Genomic DNA, 15,342 nt, shown 5'->3' with positions numbered 1-15,342 from the left:
GTGAAAGGGGTCTAAGAGCAGGTTGAACTGCAATACAGTTCCTGTTTGCTAACTTGTTTAGACCCCTTTCACATTGAGGTGTTTTTCAGGTGCTTTTGGGCTAAAAATAGGGCCTGTAAAGCGCCTGAAAAACGCCTCCCCTGCAGCCCCTGTGTGAAAGCCCGAGTGCTTTCACACTGGGGCGATGTGCTGGCAGGACGTTAAAAACAGTCCTGCAAGCAGCATCTTTGGGGCGGTGGAGGAACGGTGTATACACCGCTCGTGCCCATTGAAATGAATGGGCACCACCTGCAAAGCGCTTCGGCAGTGGCGCTAAACGGGCACATTTAACCCTTTATTCATCCGCTAGCGGGGGTTAAAAGCACCTTGCTAATGGCCGAATAGCGCAGCTAAAACGACGGTAAAGCGCCGCTAAAATGATGGTAAAGCGCCGCTAAAACTAACGGCGTTTTACCGTCAATGCACGCCCGCCCCAGTGTGAAAGCAGCCTTAAAAGGTGCTTTACATGTTGTCTGCATAATGTAAAGCACCTTAAAAGTCCCAAGTATTCCGAATACTTTGCATATTTTTCAGTTACAATATAATTCTGTTACTTTGCACTGGGAATTTTTTCTGCCGCCTCACCACACTACACCCACCCACACATAGGACTAGGAAAAGATTTCTGACAACTCTGTGCATTATTATTATTTATTATTAAATAATCTGAAAGGAAAATGACTGGGAGAGGTAATAAGTGTGTTGTATGGACCTTTCTGATTTGGGGTGTTGCTGACATAAATATCTTATTTATTTTATGTAACAGGAATCCCTAGAAAAGGCAATCATGGCTGGCTATCTCTAGCTCTTGTGGCTGTTCTAATTATTATATTTGTGATCTTGGCCATTCTCACTGGAGTCCTGTTTGGTCATTGTAAGTATTACTGAAGAGTTTCAGTAGAACATTCTGTGGCAGTCTTTTTCTCATGTACAGAGACATGAAGATGTTAGCAGACTTTATAGCAAAATTGATCTTAAAGGGTTACTCCACTTGCGTGGGAAAAAAATAGCAAATAAAAAAAAATAATATAGCATATACAGTTGCGACTCAAGTCAATTGTAAATGAACGTTATTAAAAATTACCTTTCCTTTTTAATCTGCAGCACTGTAATTATCTGTAAAATGCAATGCAATATGGCTACCTAGAGGTGTACAGATCACCCCTCAGAAACATCATTTCCTGTGTGATTAGCTCATTGATTTTCCTAGAAGTCTTCACTAAGATGCAAGTCAGATATCAGGCATCCCTTGCAACAAAAATTTAAATTTTTGGGGAAATACTACCAATAGGAACTCATGTGTACAGGAATGCAGACCCTGCAATTTTCCTCATTGGAGCCCTGCAGGTGCAGCAACTGACTGATAATTATGAAATCACTCCCATTAGATTCACTTTCCACATGGAGACAGATAAACACACAGGGATTTCTTCAGAATAACAAAATATAGGAATCTGTAACAAAGTTTGTTAAAATCCTTGTAATGTACATAGTTCACCCAGAAGGAAATGTTTGCCTACTGACAAAGAAATGATCAGTCTAATTTTAATGGTAGGTTTATTTTAACAGTAAGCGACAGAACAACAACAAAAATATGCAGAAAAAACGCATTTAAAAAAAGTTATATATTGATTTGCATTTTAATGAGTGAAATAAGTATTTGATCCCCTATCAATCAGCAAGATTTCGTCGGCGCCGGCATTTCAACTGTGGGCGCCGGGCTGTGGCTTCACAGCCTGGCACCCACTGCGCATGTGCGAGCGGCGCCGCGCGCCGTGATTGGCCGCTCAATCACCTGGGACCTGTAATGGGTCCCAGATGATTGACAGGAGGGAGGGAGCAGAGCCGAGCCCTTCCTGTGTCGAGGGGGAATGATGTCACCAGCCCAGGCAAAGGAAGAGGCAGACTATGAGGGACCACCTAGCAACAGGCATTTAGAGGTAAGTAAAAAAAAAAAATATTCAAATTTTTTTTTGTTTTTTTGTTTTACAATTTTTCAGGTATTTTTGTTTTTTTGGGTAGAACCCCACTTTAAGTAAATGACACATTTTGCATGTAAATTTAACAACACAGGTACAAATAAGGTAAAAATAACCAGCAAGACATCTGGTGGACAGAACAGTGTTCACTATTGAATGTTTGAATCTTAGAGGTGATAGTTGTTTCACTGTTAATAACATTATTGGAAAACAACATTTCAAAGTGTAAACTTAATTCGACTCTGATTTATTTTGCTATCATCTCATTGAGTAAACTATTTTCTGATTTAACCAATTCTGGTGTATTTCCTTCTTACTGCTGTTATCTAAAGAAAAAAAAATTGAACCCAGGGTGTCAAGGGTAGCAGAGGACTCACAGGGTTAGAGCAACCGGAAGTACTGATTTATCTCCTCAAAAGGGCAGCGCTACAGAAGAAACACAAAATAATTGTCAATCCCCCTCGGTCTGGGGCTCCATGCAAGATCTCACCTCTTGGAGTTTCAATGATCATGAGAACAGGGAGGAATCAGCCCAGAACTACATGGGAGACTCTTGTCAATAAACTCAAGGCAGCTGGGACCATAGTCACCAAGCAAACAATTTGTAACACACTACGCCATGAAGGACTGAAATCCTGCAGCACCTGCAAAGTCCTCCCTTTGGGGGGACATGTACAGGCCCGTTTGAAGCTTGCTAATGAACATCTGAATGATTCAGAGGAGAACTGGGTGAAAGTGTTGTGCTCAGATAAGATCAAAATCAAGCTCTTTGGCATCAACTCAACTCGCCGTGTTTGGAGGAGGAGGAATATTGCCTATGACCCCAAGAACACCATCCCCACCGTCAAACTTGGAGGTGGAATCATGCTTTGGGTTTTTTTTTCTGCCAAGGGGACAGGACAACTTTACTGTATCAAAGGGACAATGGACAGGGCCAAGTACTGTCCGATCTTGGGTGAGAACCTCCTTCCAACAGCCAGGGCATTGAAAAATCCCATAGAAAATATGTGGAGAGAGCTGAAGATTCAAATTAACAAACGTCAGCTTCGAAACCCTAATGACTTGGAGAGGATCTGCAAAGAGGAGTGGGACAAAATCTCTCCTGAGATGTGTGCAAACCTGGTGGCCAACTACAAGAATGGTCTGACCTCTGTGATTGCCAACAAGGGTTTTGCCACCAAGTACTAAGTCATGTTTTGCGAAGGGGGTCAAATACTTATTTCACTCATTAAAATGCAAATCTGTTTATAACTTTTTTGAAATGCATTTTTCTGGATATTTTTGTTGTTCTGTCTCTCACTGTTAAAATAAACCTACCATTAAAATTATAAACTTCTCATTTCTTTGTCAGTGGGCAAACATAGAAAATCAGCAGGTGATCAAATACTTTTTTCCCTCTCTGTACATGAAGTTCTACAGTCACTGATGTGAAAGATAATTAAGGTACTAGAAGTCTACAATAACCATAGTTTACTGAGGTTTATAGACTGCTATGACTCAGTAAAGGTTTTGCATCTTCTGATTGGATTTGAGTGCTTATGTTAACTGTACCTTGCCGATAAAAACTTGACTGAAATTCTAACCTGTCTACACATTATACAAAACTGGGTGGAAAAAGTTTAGCCGGGGTCTTCATTTTTCCACCTATTCCAGTAATGAAGAAAGCAGAGAAGCTTTACTGGAATAAAGTTGAGTGCAGGCTTTTATGGTAGTAGCTGAAAGGGTTTAAAGCAGTGGTTCTCAACCCCTGTCCTCAGTACCCACTAACAGGTCAGATTTTAAGTATTACCTTGAGGAGATGCAGACTAGAATACTGCAATCACTGAGCAGCAAATGATATCACCTGTGATGTATTTCAGTTATCTTGCAAACCTGGCCTGTTAGTGGGTCAGGACAGGAGTTGAGAACCACTGGTTTAAAGGAAATCTCAAGATTTTTTCAGTGCAGGGATAAATGAAATTCTGAGCCCATCCAATATAGTAACTACAGTAGTTGGATTTGCCACTAGATTTTCAAAACCCCTGTTGCCCACCCTGTGGGCTACTGATGCTTGCGGTAGGGCCCCTGGACTCCAGGAGTCAGCTGTGGAAATAGGAGCATTCATTTGTAAATGGCTTATAATGGCAGTGATCTCTACCAGTCTCATGTAACGTGTCCCCAATCTCTGACTGTCTCCTACAGCAGACCTTTAGTCTCCAACCATACCTGTGAGCATTTTTACTGGGATAGCCCTGTAAACTTGAAAGTGTTTTGTTTATACAGCTATTTGTACAGTGGGAAGATATATATATATATCTATATCTATAGATAGATATAGATAGCTATATATCTATATATATATATATATATAGATATATAGATATAGATATATAGATATATAGATATATATATATCTATATATCTATATCTATATATCTATATATCTATATATATATATATACTGTATATATAAATATAAATAATTGTCTTGTTATTATTATTGTTTTTTTAATATAAATTTACTGCTTCGATTTTTAGTGTTTTTAACATCCAACAAAATAATTTTTCTCCTTCATTTTCAGATGCCACCATGGTTGATGAACTCACAGTGCTAAAATATAATGGTAACTACAGAAACACTTTATATTTATGACTTACATTGTAATTGTATTTATAGTGGGAATCTGTCCTGATTGGATGATGGCAGCCTATTCTAGCTCTTAGTCAATCAGAGAACTCCTGTACAGGGGAGGACAGAAACTTTTGGCATGGGAGGAAACACAGCCAACTAGCCCTTTCAAGGTAGAGGCAGATTTCTGTGGTCCTAGAAAGTGTACTACTATAGTGCATTGGCTAGTACACATGATGGAAGGTGAGTATTCCCAAAGGACATGTTTTATTGTGGCACAAATCTACATCTAGCCAATCTTTCTTTGCAGCTACTGACATTCATTCACATAACATCTCGGAGCTCCAAGCCATCACAGAAGCTGTGATTTCAGGTCTGAACAGGGAGCAGGTAGCTATATAAAGCTCAGCATGTGTCTCTGACTGTGGTTCCTGCTCTGTTCCATGTCTGAATGGGGAAGTATCTCCACTCAGGGTCTTTAGCCCAACATATTTTACAAATACTGGCTCTGGGTGCAGATAACCTTCTGGCCCCTAGCCCAATCCTCCTCTTCTCCTGAAAATACCACACTAGTCTGTTGGACCAGGCTCATTATATAAATGTACATAGTTAATGTTTTCAGGTCTATGTGCAAACGTCCATCCACGGGTAGATGTTTTGTCAGATCAGTGAAATTTACCAACAGTTATGTAGTGTTTCTATAAACCAATTCTGTCAAATAAATACATACATAAACAAAATAATAGTCAGCCTGTAAACAAAGAGTATTAAAAATCACCAGCCCTGTCACTGGTGACCCTTAACCGGTTGCCGACCAGTGCGTGACGATATACGTCGGCACAATGGCACAGCTGCGCAAATGGGCGTACAGGTACGTCCCCTTTAGGAGGCGGCATTGTGGGCACTCGCATGCCCGCCGCATGCTCCGTGACCATGACCACGGACTCGATGTCTGCCGGTGTGCCGCGATCTTGTCACAGAGCGGGGAGATGTCTATGTAAACAAGGCATTTCTGCCTAGTGACATGACAGAGATCTATTGCTCCCTGTCATCGGGACTTGGGAGCAGTGATCGCTGTCATGTCTTAGGTAGCCCCCCCCACAGTTAGAATCACTCACAAGGACACACGTAACCCCTTGATCGCCCCCTAGTGTTTAACCCCTTCCCTGCCAGTGTCATTTATACAGTAATCAGTGCAATTTTATAGTACTGATCACTGTATAAATGACAATGGTCCCAAAATAGTGTCAAAAGTGTCTGATGTGTCCGCCTTAATGTCGCAGTCATGATAAAAATCACAGATTGCCGCCATTACTACTAAAAAAAAAAAAATAATAAAAAAAATGCCATAAATCTATCCCCTATTTTGTAGACGCTATAACTATAACGCACAAACCAATCAATCAAAATCAATATACGCTTATTGCGATTTTTTAAACATCAAAAAAAAAAACCCCAAAATATATAGAAGAATACATATTGGCCTAAACTGAGAAAAAAAATTATATATATTTTTTGGGGGATATTTATTATAGCAAAAAGTAAAAAATATTGCCTTTTTTTTTCAAAATTATCGTTTTTTTTTTTTTTGTCTATAGCGCGAAAAAAAAAAAACGCAGAGGTGATCAAATACCACCAAAAGAAAGCTCTATTTGTGGGAAAAAAATGACGTTAATTAACGTCGCACGATCGCGCAATTGTCAGTTAAAGCGACACAGTGCCGTATCGCAAAAAGTGCTCTGGTAAGGAAGGGGGTAAATTCTTCCCGGGCTGAAGTGGTTAACATTGTTCTCTTGCTCACAGGTTAAAAAAAGTTCAGCATCCTACACGTCTGGATGTCAAATGCCTGCACCCCATTGTGTGCTGTGGGTCCACAAATCAGTCTGTGCATTGCAAGAGCACAGTAGTGATGCAGTGGTTAGTGGGCAGAACCACAGCACACAGCAGGGGGCACAGGCATCCAACACAACAACATGCCAGGTGCTGAAAATCCAGCCCTGAGTGACTCCCAAAGAATGGCACCCTGTTTGACTTCCGAAAAAAGGTTGGAAATTACCCATAGAAAGCAATGATATTATTATTGATTTTCTTTGTATAAAAGTCCATTGCCTGCTGGTGTATTGTAAAGTGAGCTTTAAAACCAGGGTAGGTAACACAAGCAGGGCCGGGACAAGGGGTGGGCGGGAGGTACTGTTATCCTGGGCGCAGTGGCTTGCTATAGGGCACCGTCCTTCTGTTCCAAGGCTTACAGCAGTAGTAACAGTGGCACTGGCAGTGATTTTAAAACATTAGTGACTGCTGGATGTAGGATCCCCAAACTTGCACATCATGAATGGGAGGGGGGGGGCACAGTTTTGCATCGTTGCCCTGGGCACTGGATGACCTTGTCCCCGCACTGAACAAAAGTACCTATAAAAACATTTGACTGAGTACATATTATTGTACAGCAAAATACTTGCAATCAACAGAAAATACAATTTGGAGTAGCCATACCAGCTTAAAATCTAGAGGAATAAGGAGGAGGAACAATGTAATGGGATAGGAGGAGAAGAGAAGGTTATGTGGAAACCAAAGTCATATTTGAGGAATGAGGTTAAAAGTTGTAAGGTGGGTTTGATACAAAGTGAACCTGTAAGTAGCTGGCTGTCAGGCTATGTTTCCATTTGTATCAAATAATCAGTCTTCATACCAGTGGCCTAACTAGAACCTTTAGGGCCCCGTTGCAAGAAACCATGACGGGCCCCCCTGACCCCCGGACTGTAGATGTTATACAAGTGCATCATTTCTTCAAGGCTCAAATGAAGTTCTAATTCATAAATATCATGGCAAAGTAATTTGATCTATGGGCATCCCATATATCCTTTCCCCAACCAAGTTATTTCCCCCACAATAAACAAAAACAAAGCAAATGACTGTTCATTGTCTCAGAAGCGATATATGGAGGTCTGGCAGCAGGGTGATATGGTGGATGTTAGTTATTAGTGACAACACACCGCTACACATATATAAATACACGCACACACATATATAAACACACACACACATATATAAACACACACACACACACACACACACACACACATATAAACACACAAACATACAGATAGCCTTTTAATAAACGGCAGTGCTTTACCTTACCCATAGCTCCCAACTGTCCCTGATTTGGAGGGACTGTCCCTGATTTGGAGCAATGTCCCTCTGTCCCTCTTTCCTCCTCATTTGTCCCTCATTTTGGTCTGATCCATATAGTCATATATAAAATGCACTTTTTATCTATCAAAAAGTGTTTCCCAGCGCTAAACCTTTCATCTGATTTCTAAATTTCTGCATTTGTAAATTCCAGAAGCCAATATAAAGGAATAGTAGTGGTAAAAAAAGGCACTTGTGTGTTTAACCAATTTTGTTTTTTTGTACAATTCTCCTTTAAGGGGGCGTAGCAGGGGGTGTGTCCTATCCTGCATACTTTTGCCGATAGGTGTCCCTCATTCCCATCTCAAAAAATTGGGAGGTGTGCCTTACCTCTTCCTGCCGGGTACTGCACTGTAGGGGAGACAAAGAGCACAGCACACACTGTGCTTTCACTTTAGATGTAATAAATGTGATGAGCTCCCTGCACAGTGCCGATTACAGTACGGCTGAGGGTCGGGGAGCTCGGTCTCAGCCCCCCTTGTCGCTCCTCCTATCGAGGCATACAGGGGGCCCTCAAGGGTCCTCTGCAGCATGGGGCCTGGTCGCCATGGCGACCTCAGCGACCCCTATACTTCCGCCACTGCTTCATACTTATAGTGACTTTTATTACTTGCCAGTTACTCCAGCTGTATGGTCAGCCACAAACAAGTAGATATCTTCTCCTGCCCAGTTCTATAGCACTGGTAACAATTTCTGTTTCTGGTGTCACATGCCCTATGGCCTGAAGGAGCATACAAGCAGTCTACTGCTTCCTTCCTTCTCGATTAACTAGGAAGGCAAGTTAAAAGGGTTGTAAAGTCACAAGGTTTATTCTATGCATTAAGATAAAAAGTAATCTGTGTGCAGCAGCCACCCTCCAGCACCCCCTAATATTACCCTGAGCCCAATCTCTGTCCAGCGATGTCCACGAGTTCCTCGGCCGCCTGGGACTCTCCTTCTGATTGGCTGAGACACAGCAGTGGCGCCACTGGCTCCCATTGCTGTCAATAAAAGTCAGTTAGCCAATCAGGAGAGAGGAGGGGCGGGCCCGAATCGGGACTCCGTGTCTGAATACAGATATTTACCAGCACACCGTGGATCAACAAAATAGCATCCTAACGGGTCACATGCCTGTCAAAGGGGCCCTGTATGGCTCCAAAACGTTGCACCATTCTGTGATGTGATCATGCAATAAAAAACAATTTGGACGCTATTCTGTTGATCCATAGTGTGCTGGCAAATATCTGCATTGTGACTTTTGAACCAGTCTCCAATTGGCCATTGTTACAGCACCTAAATCTTTTCGAAGCTTTATCCAGGAATGTGTGCGATGGAAATATGGAGTATTCCGTGTATGAATGGACACACGGAGCTGTGACTCGGCTCGGGTGCCCCCATAGCAAGCTGCTTACTGTAGGGGCACTCAACAGGAGGGAGGTGCCAGGAGAGCCAAAGAGGGACCCAAGAAGAGGAGGATCTGGGGTGCTCTGTGTAAAACCAACTGCACAGAAGAGGTAAGTATAACATGTTTGTTATTTTTAGAGAAAAAAAAAATGAGACTTTACAATCACTTTAAAAGGTTTCTGTGAACGTTAATCCGATATACATATATAGAGGCCAACTGGACAAATGGAGAAGGAGGGCCCTTTGTGCTTTGCAGCAAAAATATTGGCATGGGTACAAAGTTCTGCATATTGACCATGACTTAGAGGGGCATAGGGTATAGCCGCAAATAACTTGAAGGTCTTACTGTTCACTACATTATATGTTGAGAATGACAATGGTATTTCAAATGAATAGATACAAATTTTTATGCATGTATTTACTTAGGAAACGGTTAAAAATTATACACATGATTCCTATATATTTCACATTACATAGCTTAGTATACAGAAGTATACTATATTGTCAAACATATTGGGACGCCTGCCTTTACACGTACATGAACTTTAAAGGCATCCCAGTCTTAGTCCGTAGGGTTCAAAATTGAGTTGGCCCACCCTTTTAGCTCTAAAAGCTTCAACACTTCTGGGAAGGCTGTCCCCAAGGTTTAGGAGTGTTTCTATGGGAATGTTTGTCCATTCTTCCAGAAGCGCATTTGTAAGGGCAGGCACTGATGTTGGATGAGAAGGCCTGGCTCCCAGTCTCCACTCTAATTCATCTCAACGGTGTTCTATCGGGTCGAGGTCAGGACTCTTTGCAGGCCAGTCAAGTTCCTTCAACCCAAACTCGCTCATCCATGTCTTTATGGACCTTGCTTTGTACACTGGTGCGCAGTCATGTTGGAACAGGAAGGGGCCATCCCCAAACTGTTCCTCAAAGTTGGGAGCATGAAATTGTCCAAAATATCTTGGTATGCTGACGCCTTAAGAGTTCCCTTCAATGGAAATAGGGGGCCAGGCCCAACCCCTGAAAGACGACCCCACACAATAATCCCCCTCCACTCTACTTTTGACAATATAGTGTAGCTGTACTGCTGAGTTCTACATAGCATGGAACCCAGTGGGCAGGTATACTTAACAGGCCAGGTGGGGTTTCCAGTGGTGCCAGACGGGATTATCTTTCAGTATATTCGTATTTTTTTTGGGGGGGGGGGTTTGGAAACTTTTCAGCTCTTTGGAGCAACTCCACACTTCTTACATACATTTTATCCCCATACTTACTTATCAGCAAAGTATACCTTTGGAAGACTTTCTCCTCATCTCTTGTTCTGTTGACAACTCGAACATTTTTGATTATCCCTCATTTTCTGTCTCAGTGACAATGGTCACCAGTTCCAATAGAGAATAAATCTCCCCAGGGGAGACACAGACTACCATAAAAATTCGACCGAGGTTCTAATCCTATTTAAATCTAAGAAAATTGTTTTGACTTTAGACATACTTTAAATAATGTGTGAGCCATGTTGTTTGATATATATATTTTTTAATATTCTTTTTCTGACAGTTTCAAATTCAAAAAGTGACACTTCTGACCTATGGAAATCAGGTAAATGGAGAATCACACCCATTTCACTCATTGTATGGAACTGGATTTACACCTCTGAGCACGTGTTATATTAAAGGTTACCATGCATGCATGCACAGCCAAGCAAGGAACAAGGGTAAATGTACACACCTGCCTTTCATTGCACCGCACACACATGTGAACATATGAATGTACTGTGCGCTGTGGTTGCTGCATTGCTCAAAAGAGGTGCAGGAATGTTTTTGACATTTGTTGAGGCCTGTTAAGGTTCTATTCAAAGTGAATAGGTGCCTTGTGGCAATGCACATCGATGCATTGAAAAAATGTGTGACTGCAGTCTTAGTACATTATTTTGCTGTAGGTTCTGATACCTTACATTTGTACTGATGCTGTTTATAGATTAATTAGCAGGTATTAAAGCGGACCTTCAGGAATTTTTTCAACTGTGGTTTGGTATGGTTCAGGGGGAGGAGGCATGCTGGCTGCTCCCCCTTTCCTTGCCAGACTGTATGCCTGGTTAAGGGTCTAGTATGGACGTTGGGGGGATCCTGTGTGCCCCCCGTCCTGAACCATACCAGGCTACATGCCTTGAAGTAAATCAAAACAAAAAATAATGGCATTGGTCCCCCTTAAAATCCTGTTCTTGATAAAGGTCTGGTATAAAGGTCTGGTATAATTTTGGTCTGGTATAAAGGTCTGGTATAATTTTGGTCTGGTATTAAGGTCTGGTATAATTTTGAGGGGGGGGGGGCCCAGGCAAAAAGGCCAAACAAAATGGGGTGAGATGCCCGCAAAATCAATACCATCCTTGATAAGGGTCTGGTATCGATTTTGAGGGGGACCCTGTGTGCCCCCCGTCCTGAACCATACCAGGCCACATGCCTGGAAGAAAATCAAAACAAAATATAATGGCATTGGTCCCCCTTAAAATCCAGTTCTTGATAAAGGTCTGGTATAAAGGTCTGGTATAATTTTGGTCTGGTATAAAGGTCTGGTATAATTTTGAGGGGGGGGGGGGCAGGCAAAAAGGCCAAATAAAATGGGGTGAGATGCCTGCAAAATCAATACCATCCTTGATAAGGGTCTGGTATCGATTTTGAGGGGGACCCTGTGTGCCACCCATCCTGAACCATACCAGGCCACATGCCTTGAAGAAAATCAAAACAAAAAATAATGGCAGGGGTCCCCCTTAAAATCCTGTTCTTGATAAAGGTTTGGTATAACTTTGAAGGGGGGCCCAGGCAAAAAGGCCAAACAAAATGGGGTGAGCTCCCCGCAAAATCCATACCATCCTTGATAAGGGCCTGGTATCGATTTTGAGAGGGGTCCCAGATTAATAAAAAAAAAAAACAAACTACACAAGGTTCCCCCAAAATCAGATCCTTATACTGGCATGCAGCCTGGCTGGCCAAGAAAGGGATGGGTAGCAAGCATGCAGCCTCCTTTTGAACAATAACAAGCTAGCTGTCCCCTTAACATTGAGATGGTACCCTGCAGGATAGGGTGTAAAGCCTCCCCCCACAAGACCCTTGTCCCCATGTTGATTGGAAGAAGGGCCTCATCCTGACATCTCTGGTTCTGTGGATGTGTGGGTCTACGGGGGTATATTGGAGTCAGAGAATATCTAGCCTGGTATGGTTCAGAGAGGCTTTGCGCGCCGCGGTGAAAAATGGGCATGGCTTACGTGAAATAGTGGGTATGGCTTAAATGGGCGTGGCTCAAGAGGGTGTGGTTAGAGTCTGAGATGAATGTGGAGAGGGAAAGGGGGGGAGGGGAATGACAGGACAGCAGCTGCAGATCCTACACAATAAAAAATATGTGTATTCTAGAAAGTTTAACAATCAGCAGATAAAGATACTCCAAACACCTGGTGTTAACGCTTCAATCATCCCGACACCATGGTTGTTATGGTGTCAGGATGATTGAAGTGCATTATTTCTATTATTACATTGTAATATAAAATTAAATCATTCAACTCACCATAATGCTGAATCAGTGGGATCCCTGAGCGTGTCACTAGCCACGTCGCCTGCCACCAGCAGAGTCTGTCCTTGCATCAGGTGCCCCCGGCAGAGTCTGTCCTCGCATCAGGTGCCCCCAGCAGAGTCAGTATAGACCCCCTCAGTGCAGACCCCCCTCCATTAGTGCAGACCCCCTCCATTAGTGCAGACCCCCTCCATTAGTGCAGACCCCCTACATCAGTGCAGACCCCCTACATCAGTGCAGACCCCCCCTCAGTGCAGCCCCCCTCAGTGCAGCCCCCCTCAGTGCAGCCCCCCCTCTATTAGTGCAGCCCCCCCTTTTAGTGCAGCCCCCCTCTTTTAGTGCAGCCCCCCCTCTATTAGTGCAGACCCCCCTCAGTGCAGCCCCCTCCTCTCTATTAGTGCAGACCCCCCTCAGTGCAGCCCCCTCCTCTATTAGTGCAGCCCCCCCTCTATTAGTGCAGCCCCCCCTCAATTAGTGCAGCCCCCTCAGTGCAACCCCCTCTCTATTAATGCAGACCCCCACTCAGTGCAGCCCCCCTCTATTAGTGCAACCCCCCCTATTAGTGCAGCCCCCCTCTATTAGTGCAGCCCCCCTTAGTGCAGCCCCCCTCTATTAGTGCAGCCCCCCCCTCTATTAGTGCAGCCCCCCCTCAGTGTAGCCCCCCTCTATTAGTGCAGACCCTCCCTCAATTAGTGCAGCCCCCCTCAGTGCACCCCCCTCTATTAGTGCAGACCCCCCTCAGTGCAGCCCCCCCTCTATTAGTGCAGCCCCCTCTATTAATGCATCCCCCCCTCAGTGCAGCCCCCCCTCTATTAGTGCAGACCCCCCCTCATTGCAGCCCCCCTCTCTATTAGTGCAGACCCCCCCTCAATTACTGCAGCCCCCCTCAGTGCAGACCCCCCTCAGTGTAGCCCCCTCTATTAGTGCAGACCCCCCCTCAATTAGTGCAGCCCCCCCCTCAGTGCAGACCCTCCCCTCGTCCAGGAGCGGCCGGTGTTCTACCGAGAAAGTTCCCCTCGGCAAGTAAGGACCCCCTGTACTGCGCAGAAATAACCGAGCTGGGGAACTTTTCGGCAAGACACGGCGGCTCCGTGTCTTCAGTGGAGAGGGGAGGGGCCGTGCAGCTAAAGAAGCCGATTCATTGGCTGCACGGATCGAGCCCCCTTCCTCTCTCCACTGACTGAACACTAAGGGGAAGATCGAGCGGCGGCGCCGGCCGCCATTTTGCTGGAGCCAGCTGCTCCAAAAATAAAAAAAAACAACATTCCCGATTTTCCTTATGGAAAATCCCGATTCGGGACAGCCTCCAATCGGGACGAGGATCCCAAAATCGGGATTGTCCCGGGAAAATCGGGACTGTTGGCAACTATGATAATGTTGCCCTTTGAGCTGCATTAACTGTAATTTTTTTGCTTTTCTCTTTTTAAAAAAGCTGAAAAAAAAAAAACAATATTCCCATACATTCACATATTTGTAAGGCTCCCATAAACTTTATTGGGGTTTGGACGCTATGTTCACGGATTCACGGATTTCCTGAACCTCCAGCAAAATGAAACCAACAAAAAAAAAAAGCCCATTCAGGAGGGCTTTCACCACTACTTAGGACCGTCCTTTGTCCAGAAACATGTGCACACCACAAAAGTGCTTTTAAAAAACACATTTCCTTCCTCAATATTATCTGCTTCCTTAGTGGTAGCTTGTTTTTCATGTCTCCTGCTCATTCAGCATCTGTACCCTGTTAGCATTGTGGGGAAGATGTAGCAGTTTATTCAGTTACATAAAAATGAAGCAAAACCAACAAAAAAATGTACACTAAAGCCTTGGATTGTGAGTAACTTATTCTGCCAGTGTTTTACAAGACGAGCACATTTTTAAATACACTTTTAACTTGATAAACGAGCGATGTCTTGCAATACGAGTAGCTTGGGGTCCCACTTGTGAGACTCTAAGTCACGTGTCATGTGAAATCCTATTTTAGTCAAAGAAAGCTGTCTTGACCGCTTAAGGACCAGCCAACGTCATTATACTGTGGCAGTTTGGCTCTCCTGGGCGAATCGGCATAGGTGTACGTCAAGAGCGATAGGGGGCCTGCTACTTGGAATGTGGCTGCTTTCTAAATAAATAAAAAAAAATGAGATATTTTTTTTTATTTAGCTGATTTAAAATGAAAGTTTAGTTGGGGTTTAAAGGAGTTTTAAAGTCAGAAGGCTTTTTTATCTTAATGCATTCTATGCATTAGGATAAAAAGTCTTCTGTGTACAGCAGCCACCCCAGCACCCCTAATACTTACCTGAGCTCCATCTCTGTCCAGCGATGTCCATGGGTGTCTCACCCATCCAAGACTCTCCCTCCTGATTGGCTGAGAAACAGCGGTGGAGCAATTGGCTTCCGCTGCTGTCAATCAAAGTCAGTCAGCCAATCAGGAGAGAAAGGGGTTGGGGACGGGCCGTACCTCCATGTCTGAATGGACACAGGGAGCGGTGACTCGGCTCGGGTGCTCCCATAGCAAGCTGCTTGCTGTGGAGGCACTTGACAGGAGGGAGGGGCCAGGAGCATAGAAGAGGGACCCAAGAAGAGGAGGAAAGTATAACATGT

General features: G+C 43.8%; 1 protein-coding gene across 1 annotated transcript in view; it reads left to right on the top strand.

Moving 5' to 3' along the window:
* The window catches only part of LOC141133203 (C-type lectin 1-like), a 54,591-nt gene that overhangs the window by 22,229 nt on the left and 17,020 nt on the right, over positions 1-15,342 (top strand). Inside the window, exons 3-5 of the mRNA XM_073622421.1 lie at positions 806-913; positions 4,580-4,621; positions 10,741-10,782. Coding sequence (XP_073478522.1) covers positions 806-913; positions 4,580-4,621; positions 10,741-10,782 — 192 coding nt within the window. The remainder of the gene's footprint in view (positions 1-805; positions 914-4,579; positions 4,622-10,740; positions 10,783-15,342) is intronic.

Source organism: Aquarana catesbeiana, linkage group LG03 (assembly GCF_042186555.1).
Source record: "Aquarana catesbeiana isolate 2022-GZ linkage group LG03, ASM4218655v1, whole genome shotgun sequence".
Taxonomy (NCBI): domain Eukaryota; kingdom Metazoa; phylum Chordata; class Amphibia; order Anura; family Ranidae; genus Aquarana; species Aquarana catesbeiana.
Note: the sequence above shows the minus strand (reverse complement) of the source record. Positions and strands in the feature narration are given on the sequence as shown.